Genomic DNA, 23,528 nt, shown 5'->3' on the forward strand with positions numbered 1-23,528 from the left:
CATATTTGTATTAATACACTGCGAATTATGACTACCGCCCAACACACTCGTGCAATTTAGTTGACAGCATTTTTGGCTTATTATGGTGCTTTCGTTGTTATCGGTATCGGTAATAATTTTATCAGATTTAATATCGGTTCCTAGCGAGTTGACGTGACCGTATAACGCAACATTATTTTCGATACAATTTGTGCTAGATCTATTCTCATTTTGCCAGACGTCGTATGTTAACTCAGAATGTATACTTTCGATGTTTTTACACGTTTCAATTTGGTCAACACACATAACTTGCCTAAAAAAACTGCCTGAACATATTACCTCATTACATTCCTGGCATATATTAGCTAAATGATGATATCTATTGCAAGAACGAGTTAAATCAATAGAGTGTCTGTCATGCTTATCCTATTGGGAATATCTTCCATTTTTTACCATTCTGAAATGAAAGTTATTCCTAGATTGTCTGGGAAACGTGCCCCACGTCTGCGTTGGAGGTGTGTTAAAGTGTCTCTGTGTTCTGTGTGTCTTCTGGTTACCGTCTCTATCACGAATAATATGAACTCGACTGTTTACAGTCGCAACTAGTGTTCTCGATCCCTGCTCAGTGAGATGAATTCCGTCGCGGGTAAAGTATGGTATCACTGTATCTCCGTTTCCGTAGACGAACGCCTGGTAGCAGTCGATGAGATCGGCTCCTGTTTCCCGGCTTACTTGTCGCACCCTGCTGTTAAACTCCGAAACGTCGGCGTCTCTGCGTGGAAAGACGGTACAGAGGTGGACTTTACAACGCTGCTCCTGTAGTTTCTGTGTGACGTTCAAAATTTCGCGGTAAGACGCGTCGGGCTGTTTTCCGTCACTGACGTCATTTCCGCCAACGTGTATGATGACGTCGTTATAGTGACGTGTGTCAATTTCATTCAGCCTCTGAGCCACGTCCCTAATTTTCGCGCCGCTGATCTTGACGAGTTCTACGTTTGTAGATAAACCAGGGGGCTGTATCCCTTTCACAATTGAGCTACCTATTAATAGAGTCTTTGTCCTTTCCGGTATTTTAGTAATTGAACTCTGAGCTGGTCGCTCTGTTGGAACTGTGTTAGGTGAAGTTGGTTTTCCGGCAGTAGAGAGATTTTTGACCGGCATAGTTTTAATCAAGTCTGTTATTTGTTGCAGTCTTTTGGTTAGGCTGTCGAAGTTTTTGACTACATTTTGTCTAATGTCATTTGCTGTGGTATTTACATCATCAATTTGTAACACGTTGTGCTTGTTTTCACAAATAATCTGCTTTTTCACACTTTGGATCTCATCCCGGATCTGGCCAAAATTTATATCCGTCATTTGTATATGGCTTTCAAGGCTATGGTGCAGATTTTTGACGGACTCGGCAATTGATTGGAGTAGGCCGATGTACTTGTCATAATTGGCGTCACAGTGATCGGGGCCATTTTCATTAGAGCTGCCTTCATCATTTTGTGAATCTAAACTGGAGTGATCGGACAGTAATATAACATTACTGGCTGCAGTTGCCGATGGGAGTGAATCACGCACTTGTATAGACAGGTCTTCTGTAGGGGTTTCGGGGACACTGATCGCTTTATACTGATGAAGGAGGGATTTCAATTGTGAGTTAACATCTTCTATAGACGAGTTGCTAACTTCTAAGCAGCTTTCTATTCCTTGAATCAGGTGTGGGAAGTCGGCATCTATGAACTGAGCCACCTGCTTACCGTTCACAAGGCAACTTGACTTCGTGTGGTACATATTTAAGGTATAGATATGAGACTTACCACTGCTAACTTTAAACTTCGTTTCCACAATGTTTCCTTTTTTATCTGTCACTGGAATCTTTTGAAACTGGAACGTGTCGTTTTCAGATGCGTAAAAATGTTCCGCCGACACTTTTAAAAGTTCGTACGCACCAGTATTCAGCATGATCTTTATTCCACCGCCCGTATTTATTATTTCCACATCATTCACTTCGGTCGCCTCCATTTTCTTCCTGATCGCCTTCTTCTTATTTAAATCATAACTCCTTGTTTCCGTTTTTGAAACATGACGGTTAGAGTCTACGTTGTGCGAAAGTTTATTTTTCGCTGTAACTTCCGCAATTTCCATCGTAGATTTATAAAAAGCACACGCATGCAATTGTTATAAATTTCCTTCAAATGGTATGCTTTTTCTATAAAATCGAACTTCTTTGACTTAATAATTAATTAATTTCATAAAATTTGTTCAGACGTCGAGAAAAACTTGTTTACACGGAAGTGACGTCATAATATAATATGAAAAAATCTATTCTATGATAGATAATATGCTGGGATAGATAATATGCTACGATATATAATGTGCTTGGATAGATAATACGCTATGATAAAGTGCTGGGATAGATAATACATTATGATAGATAATATGCTGGGATAGATAAAACGCTATGATAGTTATATGCTATGATAAATAAAACAATCTTTTTTAATGTTTGTAATGGTTTTAAACTAAAATAGTTTTAAAATAAACCAGAAGAAAAAAATCTTATTTCCATGATTAAAATGATAACTTAAAAAAAAGAGAGTCTTGTTTGAACCATTTCCATGGTTCAAATGATAACCAATAGAAAACAGTCTTTTTTCCTTGGTTTAACTGATAACTAATAGGAAATTGTGTTATTTCCATGGTTTAAGTATGAACAATAGAAAAAAGTATCTTTTCCATGGTTTAAATAAAACCCATAGAAAATTGTTTAAATGATAACCTGTAGAAAACAAGTGTTATTTCCATTGTTAAAATGATAACCTGTAGAAAACATTCTTATTTCCATGGTTTAAATGATAACCTGTAGAAAACATTCTTATTTCCATTGTTTAAATGATAACCAACAGAAAACAGTGTTATTTCCATTATTTAAATGAAAACCGATAGAAAACATAGTCTTATTTTCATTGTTTAAATGATAACCTGTAGAAAACTTTCTTATTTCCAATATTTTTATCATTACCATTAGAAATAAGATATTTTTATCATTACCATTAGAAAACATTCTTATTTCCATGGTTTAACTGATAACCAATAGGAAACAGTCTTATTTCCATTGTTTAACTGATAACCAATAGAAAACAGTCTTATTTCAATTGTTTAAATGATAACCAATAGAAAACAGTCTTATTTCCATTTTTTAAATGAAAACCTGTAGAAAACAGTCTTATTTCCATTGTTTAAATTATAATCTGTAAAAATCATCTTTATTTCCATTGTTTAAATTATAACTCATCAAGTACAAAGGAAGACTTACATGATTGTTTGGGTCTTCACCAGTCACAGAGGAGGTCCACATGAGGTATTTGCCGTCACCGAAGATGCTGCTTGGGGCACAGTCATCAGTGTCAGGGTCGTGTTCACTGCCCAGGTTGTGACCAAACTCTGAATAATGAATTGAGTCATTTAGCTAAATGTTTGGAAATAAAAAAGTTATACTATACAAGATGTGAAAAAAGGGCCATAGGATGGTATTCAATAAAGTTTTTATACTTATTGTAAGACATGCCTCAGTAATTCCATTCAATCTATTGGCCGATTTATTTTATAATTAATAATCAATTTCTAATCAATTGGATTTTACTCTCAAAATTAAGTTAGATCTCAGGTGGATATTGAATAATTGATATTGATTAATATCATATTGCAGTATACGGTATTTATGAACTTTGTCAAATCTCATTTTTCATTTATGGCAATGCATTATATTGATGATATACATGTTCAAGTTTGTATAAAATATAATTTTGGCTAGTTGAAATTATTTATTGTGACTTTAATGAGCCTTTGTCATCTGACAAGACACTGTGTGATTAATGGCATCTTTGAGAGAGGGAGCAATACTTTGAAGGTACATTGAAAGTCAAGTAGGGTGCCTCAGCAGATATGGCGTACGCAATTAAAAGTATTTATTATATGCTTTCTAGTGGTTAATAGAGATTTATCAGTGAAATTAAATTGATATTTCACTACTTCAAACAGTGAAAATATCAATTTGATATTTTTCACTGTTTTGAAATTTAAGCTTGCTCTCAGTTTCAAACATCATCCAACATAGGGCTGGGACACAATTTCAACGACATCATTTCCAGGAAATGAATACAAATACAACATTCAACTAGAACTCCGCGAGTCGGATGTGTCGCCTGACGAATTATTTACTGTCGACATTATAGCTGTTAGATTGGCATTTTATTCATTTATAGACAATGATGTTGCCATTTAACTTTCAAGTGTAGGTTACTGACGGTAACAACGTTAAGCCAGGAGCAAGCAATTGGTTATATAAGCAAAAATGAGCACAATAAATACTGAAGTCAATGACATTGAGAAATAATTTGAAGATAATGGATTAATACGTTTTAGGTGTGAAATGAGCATCTCTGTCTTGCTTCTGTCTAAACTGCTATCCAGACCGGTTTATGATGGTTGAAGTAAGACTCCAATTCACCAACAGACAAAATTTAAGCTTGAAAATTAACAAAGGGCAATAACTCTAAACATATAGATGCAAGAGTTACGGTTTTTGTGCACTGCACTTTCCCTCAATCAGATATACCTACGGAATAAGTTTCAGGTTGATACCTCCTATAGTTTACGAGATATGCCACGGACAAAACCTAAGCATGAAAATTAACAAAGGGCAATAACTCTAACAATATAGCAGCAAGAGTTACGGTTCTTGTTCACTGCACTTGCCCTCAATGAGATCTATCTAGCTATGAAGTTTCAAGTTGATACCTCTTATATTCTTCAAGATATGCCCCGGACAAAACTTTAAGCATGAAAATTAACAAAGGGCAATAACTTTAAAACTAAGAAAGCAAGAGTTACTGTTATTGTGCCCTGCACTTGCCCTCCATGAGATCTATCCACATATGAAGTTTCAAGTTGATACCTCTTATATTCTACAAGATATGCCACGGACAAAACTTTAAGCATGAAAAATAACAAAGGGCAAGTACTCTAAAAATATGGAAGCAAGAGTAACAGTTCTTGTGCACTGCACTTGCCCTCAATTAGATCTATCTACATATGAAATTTCAAATTGATACCACTAATAGTTTAGCTTCACCATTACACAAAAACATCTTACATAGTCGGAATTGCTTACGTAAACAACCTGTATCATATTATACTGGATAACCATACTCGGTGAAAGGCCTCGTTAAAGACAGCACCATCATTTTGTCAGTTCTAGTTTTATCTGGTTGCTAGTTTTTATTCACGTTTGCATTTCCAACAGAAGAATTCAACGGAAATTGAGCAAAAAAATAATAATCAATTTTCAAGTACTTTTTAGGTAATTTTGTAGTTTACAAGGAGTGTTTATCGAATTCAAGTACTTTTCAAGACCATTGCGAACCTTGGCACTCGTGGATTGCTTTAACACATGTGATTGTGATTATTCTTAATATAGCAATCTGGATGCCATAAACATGGAAAACCAGGACTGCATTTTTGCATTTATTTCAAAGCTTTTCACTAAAAATGTTTGTTTTTTTTACAAATAAGTACAGGGTACAAGCCACTTACTCTAAGCATTTATAATGTTACAAATAGGATTTTTTCAAACATAAGCAAGTGTCGTACTTTTATTTAATTTATTGAAAAACATATTTACATATAACAACACTACCATGTAAAACAAATGTGCACTTCTGTGCTAGATGATTTCCAAAGTATGCTTCAGAGATTGTCTTGAGTGAAAAATCACATAAGAATGTATTAATGTATTTTTACTCTACAATTTTTTTTCAAGCCTGGTTATGTAGAAATTACACAATTTACACTTTTTTGGGAGTTTTTGCTTCTTTGTAATATTTTAATCTTGATAATATTTGCATGCAATTTCATTATTAAAGCTTTATTAAGCTTTTGTTTAAAACAATATATTTCATTTAAGGAATAAATTGCGGGCTTGATGTCATTATCGGGGTATGAACGCAATTGGGCTGGTCAAAGTGTGTGAAGTCCGAAGGACTCCACCAGTACTTTGACGAGCCAAATTGCATACATATCCCCGATAATGACATCAAGTCCGCAATTCATTCCTTATATTTACACCAATAGTTCATTATTTCATTCAAGAATTGTTAAAAAAAACCTTAATTTCATTTAAAAAAAACTTTCAGTAACCCATTCCTACCCATTCTGTAAATAGAACGACCCGGAAGCATTTTTTCAATGACGTCATAATATCGCGGGAAAAGATCAACCACTTGAAATCACTTTTGAACGTAAAATTCAAACAGTTATGGCAACTACATATTTAAAATTTAAAAAATTAACACTTTCTAAAATGTTGATTTATATTTTACAGGACCTTCTGACACAATACAAACAATAACAAGATAAATATTTTTCATGTATATTGTTATGCAATGAATTGCGATCCGAACATATCCGAAGATGTTGCGTTCATCGATTGAGGAACGCAATTGCCGAAATAACGTTCATTTAAGGAATGGAAGTTGAGGTGTAAATATATTACCATGAGCTGCTGAAAGAGCATGTTGTATAAAGCTGACAGTACTGCCTGCTCCATTCTTGGATGAGGTCCAGGCGGTGTTGAAGTACCTTAACACTCCACTGTAGGCCCGGGCTGTGAATGTAGAGACTTGAATGTTAGATAAGTTAACATGACCAGCCAGTGTTGAAGTACCTTAACACTCCACTGTAGGCCCGGGCTGTGAATGTAGAGACTTTAATGTTAGATAAGTTAACAAGACAAGACAGTGTTGAAGTACCTTAACACTCCACTGTAGGCCCGGGCTGTGAATGTAGAGACTTGAATGTTAGATAAGTTAACAAGACCAGCCGGTGTTGAAGTACCTTAACACTCCCCTGTATGCCCAGGCTGTGAATGTAGAGACTTGAATGTTAGATAAGTTAACAAGACCAGCCGGTGTTGAAGTACCTTAACACTCCACTGTAGGCCCGGGCTGTGAATGTAGAGACTTGAATGTTCGATAAGTTAACAAGACCAGCCAGTGTTGAAGTACCTTAACACTCCCCTGTATGCCCGGGCTGTGAATGTAGAGACTTGAATGTTAGATAAGTTAACAAGACCAGCCAGTGTTGAAGTACCTTAACACTCAGCTGTAGGCCCGGGCTGTGAATGTAGAGACTTGAATGTTAGATAAGTTAACAAGACCAGCCGGTGTTGAAGTACCTTAACACTCCACTGTAGGCCCGGGCTGTGAATGTAGAGACTTGAATGTTAGATAAGTTAACAAGACCAGCCAGTGTTGAAGTACCTTAACACTCAGCTGTAGGCCCGGGCTGTGAATGTAGAGACTTGAATGTTAGATAAGTTAACAAGACCAGCCGGTGTTGAAGTACCTTAACACTCCACTGTAGGCCCGGGCTGTGAATGTAGAGACTTGAATGTTAGATAAGTTAACAAGACCAGCCGGTGTTGAAGTACCTTAACACTCCACTGTAGGCCCGGGCTGTGAATGTAGAGACTTGAATGTTAGATAAGTTAACAAGACCAGCCAGTGTTGAAGTACCTTAACACTCCCCTGTATGCCCGGGCTGTGAATGTAGAGACTTTAATGTTAGATAAGTTAACAAGACCAGCCAGTGTTGAAGTACCTTAACACTCCACTGTAGGACCGGGCTGTGAATAAAGAGACTTTAATGTCAGATAAGTTAACAAGACCAGCCGATGTTGAAGTACCTTAACACTCCACTGTAGGCCCGGGCTGTGAATGTAGAGACTTGAATGTTAGATAAGTTAACAAGAACAGCCAGTGTTGAAGTACCTTAACACTCCACTGTAGGCCCGGGCTGTGAATGTAGAGACTTTAATGTCAGATAAGTTAACAAGACCAGCCAGTGTTGAAGTACCTTAACACTCCACTGTAGGCCCGGGCTGTGAATGTAGAGACTTTAATGTCAGATAAGTTAACAAGACCAGCCAGTGTTGAAGTACCTTAACACTCCACTGTAGGACCGGGCTGTGAATAAAGAGACTTTAATGTTAGATAAGTTAACAAGACCAGCCAGTGTTGAAGTACCTTAACACTCCACTGTAGGACCGAGCTGTGAATGTAGGGACTTTAATGTTAGATAAGTTAACAAGACCAGCCAGTGTTGAAGTACCTTAACACTCCAATGTAGGCCTGGGCTGTGAATGTAGAGAGTTTAATGTTAGATAAGTTAACAAGACCAGCCAGTGTTGAAGTACCTTAACACTCCACTGTAGGCCCGGGCTGTGAATGTAGAGACTTTAATGTTAGATAAGTTAAAAAGACCAGCCAGTGTTGAAGTACCTTAACACTCCACTGTAGGCCCGGGCTGTGAATGTAGAGACTTTAATGTTAGATAAGTACAAGACTAGCCAGTGTTGAAGTACCTTAACACTCCACTGTAGGACCGGGCTGTGACTGTAGAGACTTTAATGTTAGATAAGTTAACAAGACCAGCCAGTGTTGAAGTACCTTAACACTCCACTGTAGGACTGGGCTGTGAATAAAGAGACTTTAATGTCAGATAAGTTAACATGACCAGCCAGTGTTGAAGTACCTTAACACTCCACTGTAGGACCGAGCTGTGAATGTAGGGACTTTAATGTTAGATAAGTTAACAAAACCAGCCAGTGTTGAAGTACCTTAACACTCCAATGTAGGCCTGGGCTGTGAATGTAGAGACTTTAATGTTAAATAAGTTAACAAGACCAGCCAGTGTTGAAGTACCTTAACACTCCACTGTAGGCCCGGGCTGTGAATGTAGAGACTTTAATGTTAGATAAGTTAACAAGACCAGCCAGTGTTGAAGTACCTTAACACTCAGCTGTAGGCCCGGGCTGTGAACGTAGAGACTTTAATGTTAGATAAGTTAACAAGACCAGCCAGTGTTGAAGTACCTTAACACTCCACTGTAGGCCCGGGCTGTGAATGTAGAGACTTTAATGTTAGATAAGTTAACATGACCAGCCAGTGTTTAAGTACCGTAAATGACTGATAATAAGACGCACATTTTTCCTCATATTTCGATTTTAAAAAATACCTGCGTCTTACAAACAGTAATAAGCTTTTGACATTTTTTTTTAAGTTGATTTCAGGCTTAATTTGGCTTTTAAGAGAAGTTTGTTCACGTTATTTAGGAAGGTATGTAACTCTAATCACCCTACATCATTTCTATTTAATTAAAATGGCAGTTGAAGATCGGATGAGTTGAAAAAAAAAGAAGAAAAAAAATACGGTACCCTAACACTCCACAGTATAACCAAGCTGTGAATGTAGACTTGAATATTAGGTAAGCCCATTGACTCCAGTTAGCCAACAACTTGCAAGGAACCCTGACATTGTCATGTCACATAAAACACTTGTTTTTTTTGATAACACAAAAAAATGAAAAAATATATTGATCTTACGTGGTGAGCATATTCCTCCAAGATATCCTGCCTTCGAACTAGCGATATATCCGCCCCCCACTATACTTTGCTCAAACGGAGTCGCTGTCCACAGGCGGATTAAACATGCACTTGGAAACTCACTCGTTTTGCTTAATTCCTGAAAGTTTTGTAAAAAGTAATGTGAATACTATGGTGGTTAAAACTGCCGTAAGATAATCTGTTAACCACTTAATTATCATGATGATTCTCTAACTATTTAGTTAGTATTTGCAAAACTTTCTTTGGTAAGATAAATATCATAAGACTTAAAACAGGCTTGAAAGTGCCCAGAACTGCCACCTGTTACCTTTTTTTAGCTGTACAACATTACCAGGTTAACTAATAATGGTTTGCGAATTCCACTTAATAAGTACCGTAACATAATAACTGGTTAACTAGATAAGATTCGTGTTACCACTTATCTTTAAATGCAATTTTGGCTTTAATCAGTTACTGGTTATTTAACCGGGGTGTGGTGGGGGGGGGGGGGGGTCAAATATAGCGCTAAAAATAAACAAATTAGTTAATAAACAATGCTAACCAAGACTTGTTTTCACCAATAATGGAATTATTTTTTTTCTGTGCAGTATATATTTTCAAGGTACATATACTGAAACAGTCAGTTCAGGTACAATATTTACTTATTTGATTGTCCATTCAAATACAGTTAAACCCTTCAAGTCAAACTCCAAGAAACTGGCGAAAATACCTTGATCCTCGGTTAATTAGACCAAAGCGGGAATGTTAACCTGCAGTATAAAGCAAACATTCCTTAACATATAGTTCAAGCCAACAAGGAATTCTAGCCAAGCAAATGCCAGCAGACGGGGTTGGATTGTATAAATTAACATGGTATTTACAGTTATTAGTTCTATTGGCTCCCAGCTGGACTTGGCGATGTTGTATGGGTACTTGGCAATGTCATCACCAGTAGATGCTGCAGTGTGGATCTCCATCTGAAAAACAAAACATCACTTTTGTTCTGTGTCTTTTCAGTCAAATTAGGCTTAAAATGTTAATTTGAAACATCGCTATTCCGAAGTAATATGTTGGGTCCCTGCGATTTCGGATTAACGGTGTTCAACTGTATGTACCAAGTTACATTTATCTATGATCAAAAAAATTAAGTGGCCATGAGAAAGTAACCTCGGTAAGGACCAAACCTACAACCTCTTGGATGAGAGGGGGACAACTTTACCACTAGACCACTGTCAAATGGTGGGAACAGAACCCACAACCTCTTGGGTGAGAGCAATACATCTATACCACTTGGGTGGGAGGCGGACATTTTTACAATCTTACTTTCATCCTTTAAGAGATCAGACCCACCTGTTGTGTGAGAGATGGACACCTATACCACTAGACCACCCACACCCTTGTTGGGATCAAACCCACAACCTATTTGGTTAGAGGAGGGCCCCTATACCACTAGACCACTCTCACCCTTGTTGGGATCAAACCCACAACCTATTTGGTTAGAGGAGGACCCCTATACCACTAGACCACCCACACCCTTGTTGGGATCAAACCCACAACCTATTTGGTTAGAGGAGGGCCCCTATACCACTAGACCACTCTCACCCTTGTTGGGATCAAACCCACAACCTATTTGGTTAGAGGAGGGCCCCTATACCACAAGACCACTCTCACCCTGGTTGGGATCAAACCCAAAACCTATTTGGTTAGAGGAGGGCCCCTAAACCACTAGACCACCCACACCCTGATGGTGATCAAACCCACAATCTCTTAGGTGAGAGGCGGACACCTATACCACTAGACCACTCACACCTTGGTGAGGATCAAACCCACAACCTCTTTGGTGGGAGGTGGACACCTATACCATAAAACCACTCAAACCCTGGTGGGGATCGCACCCACAACCTCTTTGGTGTGAGGTGGACACCTATACCATAAGACCACTCACACCCTGGTGGGGATCGCACCCACAACCTCTTTGGTGGGAGGTGGACACCTATACCATAAGACCACTCACACCCTGGTGGGGATCGCACCCACAACCTCTTTGGTGTGAGGTGGACACCTATACCATAAGACCAATCTCACCCTGGTGGGGATCGCACTCTCAACCTCTTTGGTGTGAGGTGGACACCTATACCACTACACCACTTTCACCCTGGTGGGGATCGCACTCTCAACCTCTTTGGTGGGAGGTGGACACCTATACCATAAGACCACTCTCACCCTGGTGGGGATCGCACTCTCAACCTCTTTGGTGTGAGGTGGACACCTATACCACTACACCACTTTCACCCTGGTGGGGATCGCACCCACAACCTCTTTGGTGGGAGGTGGACACCTATACCATAAGACCACTCTCACCCTGGTGGGGATCGCACCCACAACCTCTTTGGTGGGAGGTGGACACCTATACCATAAGACCACTCACACCCTGGTGGTGATCAAACCCACAACCTCTTTGGTGTGAGGTGGACACCTATACCATATGACCACTGACACCCTGGTGGTGATCAAACCTACAACCTCTTTGGTGAGAGGTGGACACTAATACCACTACACCACTCACACCCTGTTGGGGATCGCACCAACAACCTCTTTGGTGGGAGTTGGACACCTATACCACTGGACCTGGAGATCAAACCCACAACTTCTTTGGTGAGAGGACGACACCTATACCATAAGACCACTTACACCCTGGTGGGGATCAAAACCACAACCTCTTTGGAGTGAGGTGGGCCCCTATACCACTAGACCACTCACATCCTGGTGGTGATCAAACCCACAACCTATTTGGTGAAAGGAGGGCCCCTATACCACTAGACCACTCACATCCTGGTAGTGATCAAAACCACAACCTATTTGGTAAGAGGTGGGCCCCTATACCACTAGACCACTCACATCCTGGTGGTGATCAAACCCACAACCTATTTGGTGAGAGGAGGGCCCCTATACCATAAGACCACTCACACCCTGGTGGGAATCAAACCCACAACCTATTTGGTGTGAGGTGGACATCTATACCATATGACCACTCTCACCCTGGTGGGTATCAAACCCACAACCTCTTTGGTGTGAGGTGGACACCTATACCATATGACCACTCACACCCTGGTGGGGATCAAACCCACAACCTCTTTGGTGTGAGGTAGACACCTATACCATAAGACCACTCACACCCTGGTGGGTCTCAAATCCACACCCTGGTGGGGATCAAACCCACAATCTCTTCAGTGAGAGGTGGACACCTATACCACTACACCACTCACACCCTGGTGAGGATCAAAGCCACAACCTCTTTGGTGTGAGGTGGACACCTATACCACTACACCACTCACACCCTGGTGGGAATCAAACCCACAATCTCTTCGGTGAGAGGTGGACACCTATACCACTACACCACTCACACCCTGGTGGGGATCAAACCCACAACCTCTTTGGTGTGAGGTGGACACCTATACCACTACACCACTCACACCCTGGTGGGAATCAAACCCACAACCTCTTTGGTGTGAGGTGGACACCTATACCACTACACCACTCACACCCTGGTGGGAATCAAACCCACAATCTCTTCGGTGAGAGGTGGACACCTATACCACTACACCACTTACACCCTGGTGGTGATCAAACCCACAACCTCTTTGGTGTGAGGTGGACACCTATACCACTACACCACTCACACCCTGGTGGGAATCGAACCAACAACCTCTTTGGTGAGAGGTGGACACCTATACCACTACACCACTCACACCCTGGTGGGAATCAAACCCACAACCTCTTTGGTGTGAGGTGGACACCTATACCACTACACCACTCACAACCTGGTGGTGATCAAACCCACAACCTCTTTGGTGTGAGGAGGGCCCCTATACAATATGACCACTCACACCCTGGTGGGGATCAAACCCACAACCTATTTGGTGAGAGGAGGGCCCCTATACCATAAGACAACTCACACCCTGGTGGGGACCAAACCCACAACCTATTTGGTGAGAGGAGGGCCCCTATACCACTAGACCACTCGCATCCTATTGGTGATCAAACCCACAATCTCTTCGGTGAGAGGAGGGCTCTTATACCACTAGACCACTCTCACCCTGGTGGTGATCAAACCCACAATCTCTTCGGTGAGAGGAGGGCCCCTATACCACTAGACCACTCTCACCCTGGTGATGATCAAACCCACAATCTCTTCGGTGAGAGGAGGGCCCCTATACCACTAGACCACTCACACCCTGGTGGTGATCAAACCCACAACCTCTTCGGTGAGAGGAGGGCCTCTATACCACTAGACCACTCACACCCGGGTGGGAATCAAACTCACAACCTATTTGGTGAGAGGACAACACCTATACCACTAGACCACTCATACCCTGATGGTGATCAAACCCACAACCTCTTCGGTGATAGGAGTGCCCCTATACCACTAGACCACTCACACCCTGGTGGTGATCAAACCCACAATCTCATCGGTGAGAGGAGGGCCCCTATACCACTAGACCACTCTCACCTGGTGGTGATCAAACCCACAACCTATTTGGTGGGAGGTGGACACCTATACCATATGACCAATCACACGTTGGTGGTGATCAAACCCACAACCTATTTGGTGGGAGGTGGACACCTATACCATATGACCACTCACACCCTGGTGATGATCAAACCCACAATCTCTTCGGTGAGAGGAGGGCCCCTATACCACTACACCACTCACACCCTGGTGGGAATTGCACCCACAACCTCTTTTGTGAGAGGACAACACCTATACCATATGACCACTCTCACTCTGATGGTGATCAAACCCACAACCTCTTTGGTGTGAGGTGGACACCTATACCACTACACCACTCACACCCTGGTGGGAATCAAACCAACAACCTCTTTGGTGAGAGGTGGACACCTATACCACTACACCACTCACACCCTGGTGGGAATCAAACCCACAACCTCTTTGGTGTGAGGTGGACACCTATACCACTAGACCACTCACATCCTGGTGGTGATCAAACCCACAACCTCTTTGGTGTGAGGAGGGCCCCTATACAATATGACCACTCACACCCTGGTGGGGATCAAACCCACAACCTATTTGGTGAGAGGAGGGCCCCTATACCATAAGACAACTCACACCCTGGTGGGGACCAAACCCACAACCTATTTGGTGAGAGGTGGACATCTATACCACTACACCACTTACACCCTGGTGGGAATCAAACCCACAACCTATTTGGTGAGAGGAGGGCCCCTATACCACTAGACCACTCACACCCTATTGGTGATCAAACCCACAATCTCTTCGGTGAGAGGAGGGCCTCTATACCACTAGACCACTCTCACCCTGGTGATGATCAAACCCACAACCTCTTCGGTGAGAGGAGGGCTCCTATACCACTAGACCACTCTCACCCTGGTGATGATCAAACCCACAATCTCTTCGGTGAGAGGAGGGCCCCTATACCACTAGACCACTCTCACCCTGGTGGAGATCAAACCCACAATCTCTTCGGTGAGAGGAGGGCCCCTATACCACTACACCACTCACACCCTGGTGATGATCAAACCCACAACCTCTTTGGTGTGAGGTGGACACCTATACCATATGACCAATCACACGTTGGTGGTGATCAAACCCACAATCTCTTCGGTGAGAGGAGGGCCCCTATACCACTACACCACTCACACCCTGGTGGGAATTGCACCCACAACCTCTTTTGTGAGAGGACAACACCTATACCATATGACCACTCTCACCCTGATGGTGATCAAACCCACAACCTCTTTGGTGTGAGGTGGACACCTATACCACTACACCACTCACACCCTGGTGGGAATCAAACCAACAACCTCTTTGGTGAGAGGTGGACACCTATACCACTACACCACTCACACCCTGGTGGGAATCAAACCCACAACCTCTTTGGTGTGAGGTGGACACCTATACCACTAGACCACTCACATCCTGGTGGTGATCAAACCCACAACCTCTTTGGTGTGAGGAGGGCCCCTATACAATATGACCACTCACACCCTGGTGGGGATCAAACCCACAACCTATTTGGTGAGAGGAAGGCCCCTATACCATAAGACAACTCACACCCTGGTGGGGACCAAACCCACAACCTATTTGGTGAGAGGTGGACATCTATACCACTACACCACTTACACCCTGGTGGGAATCAAACCCACAACCTATTTGGTGAGAGGAGGGCCCCAATACCACTACACCACTCTCACCCTGGTGGTGATCAAACCCACAATCTCTTCGGTGAGAGGAGGGCTCCTATACCACTAGACCACTCTCACCCTGGTGGTGATCAAACCCACAATCTCTTCGGTGAGAGGAGGGCCCCTATACCACTAGACCACTCTCACCCTGGTGGTGATCAAACCCACAATCTCTTCGGTGAGAGGAGGGCTCCTATACCACTAGACCACTCTCACCCTGGTGGTGATCAAACCCACAACCTCTTCGGTGAGAGGAGGGCCCCTATACCACTAGACCACTCTCACCCTGGTGGTGATCAAACCCACAATCTCTTCGGTGAGAGGAGGGCCCCTATACCACTTGACCACTCACACCCTGGTGGGAATCAAACCCACAACCTCTTCGGTGAGAGGAGTGCCCCTATACCACTAGACCACTCTCACCCTGGTGGTGATCAAACCCACAACCTCTTCGGTGAGAGGAGTGCCCCTATACCACTAGACCACTCTCACCCTGGTGGTGATCAAACCCACAACCTCTTCGGTGAGAGGAGGGCCCCTATACCACTAGACCACTCTCACCCTGGTGGTGATCAAACCCACAATCTCTTCGGTGAGAGGAGGGCTCCTATACCACTAGACCACTCTCACCCTGGTGATGATCAAACCCACAACCTCTTCGGTGAGAGGAGTGCCCCTATACCACTAGACCACTCTCACCCTGGTGGTGATCAAACCCACAACCTATTTGGTGGGAGGTGGACACCTATACCATATGACCACTCACACCCTGGTGGTGATCAAACCCACAATCCCTTCGGTGAGAGGAGGGCCCCTATACCACTACACCACTCACACCCTGGTGATGATCAAACCCACAACCTCTTTGGTGTGAGGTGGACACCTATACCATATGACCAATCACACGTTGGTGGTGATCAAACCCACAATCTTTTCGGTGAGAGGAGGGCCCCTATACCACTACACCACTCACACCCTGGTGGGAATTGCACCCACAACCTCTTTTGTGAGAGGACAACACCTATACCATATGACCACTCTCACCCTGATGGTGATCAAACCCACAACCTATTTGGTGAGAGGAGGGCCCCTATACCATAGGAGTACTCACATCCTGGTGGTGATCAAACCCACAACCTATTTGGTGAGAGGAGGGCTCCTATACCATAAGACCACTCTCACTCTGATGGGGTTCAAACCCACAACCTATTTGGTGAAAGGAGGGCCCTTATACCACTAGACCACTCACATCCTGGTGGTGATCAAACCCACAACCTCTTTGGTGTGAGGTGGACACCCATACCACTACACCACTCACACCCTGATGGGAATCAAACCCACAACCTCTTTGGTGTGAGGTGGACACCTATACCACTACACCACTCACACCCTGGTGGGGATCAAACCCACAATCTATTTGGTGGGAGGTGGACAACTATACCACTACACCACTCACACCCTGGTGGGAATCAAACCCACAACTATTTGGTGGGAGGTGGACACTTATACCACTACACCACTCACACCCTGGTGGGGATCAAACCCACAACCTCTTTGGTGGGAGGTGGACACTGATACCACTACACCACTCACACCCTGGTGGTGATCAAACCCACAACCTCTTTGGTGAGCGGTGGACACTGATACCACTACACCACTCACACCTTGGTGGTGATCAAACCCACAACCTCTTTGGTGTGAGGTGGACACCTATACCACTACACCACTCACACCCTGGTGGTGATCAAACCCACAACCTCTTTGGTGAGAGGTGGACACTGATACCACTACACCACTCACACCCTGGTGGGGATCGCACCAACAACCTCTTTGGTGGGAGTTGGACACCTATGCCACTGGACATGGAGATCAAACCCACAACTTCTTTGGTGAGAGGACGACACCTATACCATAAGACCACTTACACCCTGGTGGGGATCAAAACCACAATCTTACCTCACTGAATTCAAATCCATACCCATTGCCACCACGGAAGCCAGTAGATTTGTAAATCTGGTTCACTCTTGTCATAATGTTTGCCTAAAATAATCAATGGTTATGTTTTAACATGATGTGTCTACATCATTTCAAATGTTAGCCTGCATTGAATATACGATAAAAAAATTATCAACAACAATTTGAATAAATGATAAATAGTGAGGATTAATAAAACTACTTTTAAGGCTATTGCATTTAAACAATAACAAACTTCCTCAAGGGCTCATTTCAATAAAAGATTTTAGTAATTACTTCAATAGTTTTTAATCTGTATAAAGGTCATATATGGCAACTAATTGATATATTTTTTCTCAATTTTTGTTTGTTTTGATTTTGGTTAAATTCAGATCTCTAAAATATATAGCAAAATTACCAAATACTCTTACACCATTTCAATGAATTACTACAAACGACTAAGATTTTATTATAACAGCCCACAGAAAGGTAAAATAAAAGAATTAAATAAAGCAAGGTTCCTGTTAATTTTTTGCTTCAAAATGTTTAAATATGTCATACAATATAAAAAGAAATTCAGTACTCCAAATACATAAGTAAAAGTATATGAAATTGTTAAGTGTCTTCCTGGCCCCACTTCAATAAAGATTGTAGGCTTTAGATCTGAACTTTCTAGGCGTAACTCAGTTAAACTGGGTTTCAATAATATTGTAAGAGATTCTGCCCCTAAGTTTACAGTTGCACCCAGCAATCACAATCTTAAGCAGCTTAAGGTTTACAATTAAAGTATTTCTTATTAGAATAACAAGAGCTGTCACAGAGACAGAGCGCTCAACTATTCCACCGCTTTTCAATGTAAGGATTGAAAAGTTTTGGGGAAACATGCATGGATCACTGTTAGATTAGATTTCAATGCAATACGTGATGTGCTGAGATATCAACATAAATGTGGTTACATGGAAAATTTTAACCAGAATTTTTAAGTCTTATAATAAAGGGCCATTATTTGCAAAATACATTTATCTAACTTGGTTATTCAATTACGTTGGGTGGTTGAATACCATTGTATTAAATCTCAACGCAATACATCAAGAAGTTGCTGAGATATTGTGTGCTAACATGCAAGACCTTAACCAGAATTTCTAAATCTCATAATAAAGGGGCAAGAATTATATAATATGAAAGATAGAGTTATCTTACTTGATTAAAAAAGAAGGTTAAATGGTTGGGAGCCTGTGTGTAAAGTTTCAATGCAATACATGATGAATTCGCTGAGGTATTGACTTAAAAGTGGTTACATGCAAAACCTTTACCAGAATTTCTATGTCAAAAAAAGGGGCCATTATTTGAAATTAATGCAAACTGGAGTTATCTAAATTGGTTAATTAAATAGGTTGGATGGTTGAGTACCATTGTATCAAGTCTCTATGCAATATCTCAAGTAGTTGCTGAGATTTTAATCTATGTGTGCTTGCATGCAAAACCTTAACTAAGGTGTGACGCGGACGCCGATGCTTGGGTGAGTAGTATAGCTCTCCATATTCTTCAAATAGTCAAGCTAAAAACTACATTTTCAGCCGATGCAATTGAAAATAGGCAAACATTAAGTAGACTTAATGTCTTTGTCTTAGGCATTTACTCAGTGCCATTAAACCGGGTTTATGTTTAAACTTTTTGCTACTGAGCTTGTTTCTGTAAATAAATAATTAAGAATTTTAACAATCGCACATGTTTACAGGTCCGCCTACTGCCACACATCAGATACACGCTCCCTGCGTCAGACTTTTCTTCAACTATGTATCAGCCAATGAGGTTGTATTCTAGTCAGTTAAATGACCTGAAGTAATTTCTTAATGATTAAGAAGGACTCGTTCACTACGCTCATTCCGCCCATTCTTAATCACTAAGAATTCACTTCATGTCATCTAATGAGTACTTCAAATGGGGAGCTGATGACTTTCGATTCATAATACACTTGTAATCATTTCATTAACTAATCTTAAAAATATGCAGCAAATATGTTGACCATGTTATGTTTGTTTGTTTTTGCTGCAAGTATACCCAGTAGCTACATGCCTATATTTTCAGTATAATGGTAATATTTTTATAAGAAGACCTGAAATTACTTACAATATAGTTTGCAGTTTTAAATATGCTGCTTCTGCCCATATGCTCGTAGAATCGATAGTCAGCTATAGCCGCAACCTGACAGGTCTTTTCTCCTACAGCCCTTTTAGCCCTCTGACTTTCACCTTAACAGAAAAGAAACATACATTATAAGACATTTTACTCAAAATCTGACCTTTATCTTAACAGAAAAGAAACATACAAAATAAGACATTTTACTCAAAATCTGACCTTCACCTTAGCAGAAAAGAAACATAGAAAATAAGACAATTTACTCCAGATCTGACCTTAATCTTAAAGGGGCTGTTTCACGTATGATAAAATAGCGAAAAAAAAAAAAGAAAATTGTCTAAAACTGACAAAAACTTGGCATCAATGTGTACAATGCATTGAAACTTACTAACAAGTTTAGCAGTTATTTCATATTTTTCCATTAAAAAAGATTACTGGGTATGTCTACCAGGTAGAATTCATTCCTTATGCATGATTGGCTAGTCGATGTTATCACGTGATATTACCGAGGTGGGTGTATAGCTTAATTATGTCACCCGATTAGAGTAAGCCTTTGTAGCTCAGTGAGTACGACGCTGTACTGAAATTTTGGCGACACGGGTTCAAACCCGGTCTCCGACACAATCTTTTTTTACATTTTGGTACTTTTTTTTACAATTATGATATCAAAGCATAACACAATATGACATTCTTTTAGATAATTGTCCTGAGATTTGTTACAGAAAAAAACTTTTTTGGTGCAAATACGTGCAACAGCCCCTTTAACAGAAAAGAAACATAGAAAATAAGACAATTTACTCCAAATCTGACCTTAACCTTAACAGAAAAGCATACAAAATAAAACAGTTTCCTCACAATCTGATCTTCAACTTAACAGAAAAGCATACAATATAAGACAATTTCCTCACAATCTGACCTTCAACTTAACAGAAAAGCATACAATATAAGACAATTTCCACACAATCTGACCTTCAACTTAACAGAAAAGCATACAATATAAGACAATTTCCACACAATCTGACCTTCAACTTAACAGAAAAGCATACAATATAAGACAATTTCCTCACAATCTGACCTTCAACTTAATAGAAAAGCATACAATATAAGACAATTTCCTCACAATCTGACCTTCAACTTAACAGAAAAGCATACAATTTAAGACAATTTCCTCACAATCTGACCTTCAACTTAACAGAAAGGCATACAAAATAAAACAATTTTTTCACAATCTGACCTTAATCTTAAGTATTCTTAACAGAAAAGCATACAGAATTTGACAATTTCCTCACAATCTGACCTTCACCTTTACAGAAAAGCATACAAATTATGATAATTTCTTTACAATCTGACATTCACCATAACAGAAAAGCATAGAAATTATGATAATTTCCTCATTATCTGACCTTCACCTTTACATGAAAGCTTACAAATCAAGACAATTTCATTACATTGGGACCTTCACCTTAACAGAAAAAACATACAAAATAATATAATTTTCTCAAAATCTGACCTCACCTTATAACAGTAAAAACCCCACAAAATAAGACAATTTCCAAGGTTTTGTGTTTGGTAGGTTTAAAATAGGCCATTTGTTAGATCTGTAGTGGACAATGGTTGAAATCTTGTGACCTTGACTATGCAGAACAAGCTATAAATGATGAAGATCACCCTATTTTAATGTAAATTATGTCTGTTTAGGATGCACTTTGCTGCCACTAACAATAAGGTTGCCAGCATCTGTAGAACTTCCCTTCTAAAATGATAAACTGATTCTAAGATTCAAACTATGTACACTATACTATGTAGATTATAATGCTACTTCCATCTCATCCTCATTACCTGAGCTATGCTGGTTAAATGCTACTTCAATCTCATCTTCATCATCATCATCACCTAGCTCAACCTCTGGGTGGATTGCTCCACATTTTGGATGCCTGAAATATACACAAGGCTTACAAAACATATGGTGTATAATTTTTGTAAGCAAAGAGGTTGTTTATAATGCTTAATGTACTTATACCTTCACATATATGCACATTAGTCGAGGACACAGTTAGCATTAAGAGTTGCTTGCATTTTAAACCACCCTGTTTCCAAGTACTGGTAGGATCACCAACTCTCGCAATAACCTCTTTTCTTGTGATTTTATAGATTTCATTATTGTTCACTTTGCATTCTAATACCTATATGACATAGATCACAATTTTACGTATGTGTCCTGCATATCAGCTATCTATTGTAGCGTATTATTTGTCATAGTGTATTATCTATTGTAGCATATTATCTATCGTAGTGTATTACATGTTCAAATGTATTATCTATTGTAGCATATTATCTATCGTAGTGTATTACACGTTCAAATGTATTATCTATTGTAGCATATTATCTATCGTAGTGTATTACACGTTCAAATGTATTATCTATTGTAGCATATTATCTATCGTAGTGTATTACACGTTCAAATGTATTATCTATTGTAGCATATTATCTATCGTAGTGTATTACACGTTCAAATGTATTATCTATTGTAGCATATTATCTATCGTAGTGTATTACACGTTCAAATGTATTATCTATTGTAGCATATTATCTATCGTAGTGTATTACACGTTCAAATGTATTATCTATTGTAGCATATTATCTATCGTAGTGTATTACACGTTCAAATGTATTATCTATTGTAGCATATTATCTATCGTAGTGTATTACACGTTCAAATGTATTATCTATTGTAGCATATTATCTATCGTAGTGTATTACACGTTCAAATGTATTATCTATTGTAGCATATTATCTATCGTAGTGTATTACACGTTCAAATGTATTATCTATTGTAGCATATTTTCTATCGTAGTGTATTACATGTTCAAATGTATTATCTATTGTAGCATATGATCTATCGTAGTGTATTACACGTTCAAATGTATTATCTATTGTAGCATATTATCTATCGTAGTGTATTACATGTTCAAATGTATTATTTTGGTAAATATACGTCACTACGACAAACAATACATACATTGTTGTTTCTTAATTTTAATAAACTTTAAACATTGAAATTAAACACATATGCCATACTCCCATACAGGTTCACTCTTCTATATTAGCTCATATAATATACATAATACAATCATAATAAATGCCACTGAACAAGATGAGAACATTATTACGTCATAAATGACTGTATTCTGACGTAATTGTATGTCGCGTGACTACTATTTTGGTAAATATACGTCACTACGACAAACAATACATACATTGTTGTTTCTTAATTTTAATAAACTTTAAACATTAAAATTAAACACATATGCCATACTGATGAGATAAATGCACAAAATAGAATGAAGTACTCAAATTAAAGCGTACTAAACCAGAGTGCCAACTCCATGTATGAACTAGAATCTCCAATACTTATTTACTCATGATTAAGTATGTCATCTGTGAAGCCAGAAGGAGTCTGAGAATGCACGTAATGCGCGAAGAAAACCTCTGAACTCTTCCATCGCCCGACTTTACGTACGATCTCGGGATTTATATTCTGAGCTATCGCGGTAGTAGCTCCCGTTGGACGAAACGACTTTGCCGTGTAACCCTGTCCCTCTAGACCTGCCAGTTTAATAGCTTCATCCAAAATTTTGGCAACAGACGATGCTTGAATTGCATTATACGGCGCGCGAAGCGATAAGAATACCGGACCACCTGGCGGCCGGAACCTGTCTGTCCGTTCAATGTAGTCCTGTAATGTCTGAACAGGATCAAGCTTAACGTTGCTCGCCCTTGGCAACTCGACCTCAAACCCTGA

At 40.3% G+C, this 23,528-nt stretch overlaps 1 protein-coding gene across 1 annotated transcript in view; it reads right to left on the reverse strand.

Moving 5' to 3' along the window:
- LOC128245060 (ADAM 17-like protease) overlaps positions 1-23,528 on the reverse strand; it is a 51,398-nt gene that overhangs the window by 19,573 nt on the left and 8,297 nt on the right. The window contains exons 6-12 of the mRNA XM_052963265.1: positions 21,566-21,660; positions 19,718-19,839; positions 17,591-17,674; positions 10,291-10,386; positions 9,410-9,548; positions 6,521-6,631; positions 3,284-3,411 (exon numbers count right to left, since the gene is read on the reverse strand). Coding sequence (XP_052819225.1) covers positions 3,284-3,411; positions 6,521-6,631; positions 9,410-9,548; positions 10,291-10,386; positions 17,591-17,674; positions 19,718-19,839; positions 21,566-21,660 — 775 coding nt within the window. The remainder of the gene's footprint in view (positions 1-3,283; positions 3,412-6,520; positions 6,632-9,409; positions 9,549-10,290; positions 10,387-17,590; positions 17,675-19,717; positions 19,840-21,565; positions 21,661-23,528) is intronic.

This window comes from Mya arenaria, chromosome 8 (genome assembly GCF_026914265.1).
Source record: "Mya arenaria isolate MELC-2E11 chromosome 8, ASM2691426v1".
In the NCBI taxonomy this organism is placed as follows: Eukaryota; Metazoa; Mollusca; class Bivalvia; order Myida; family Myidae; genus Mya; species Mya arenaria.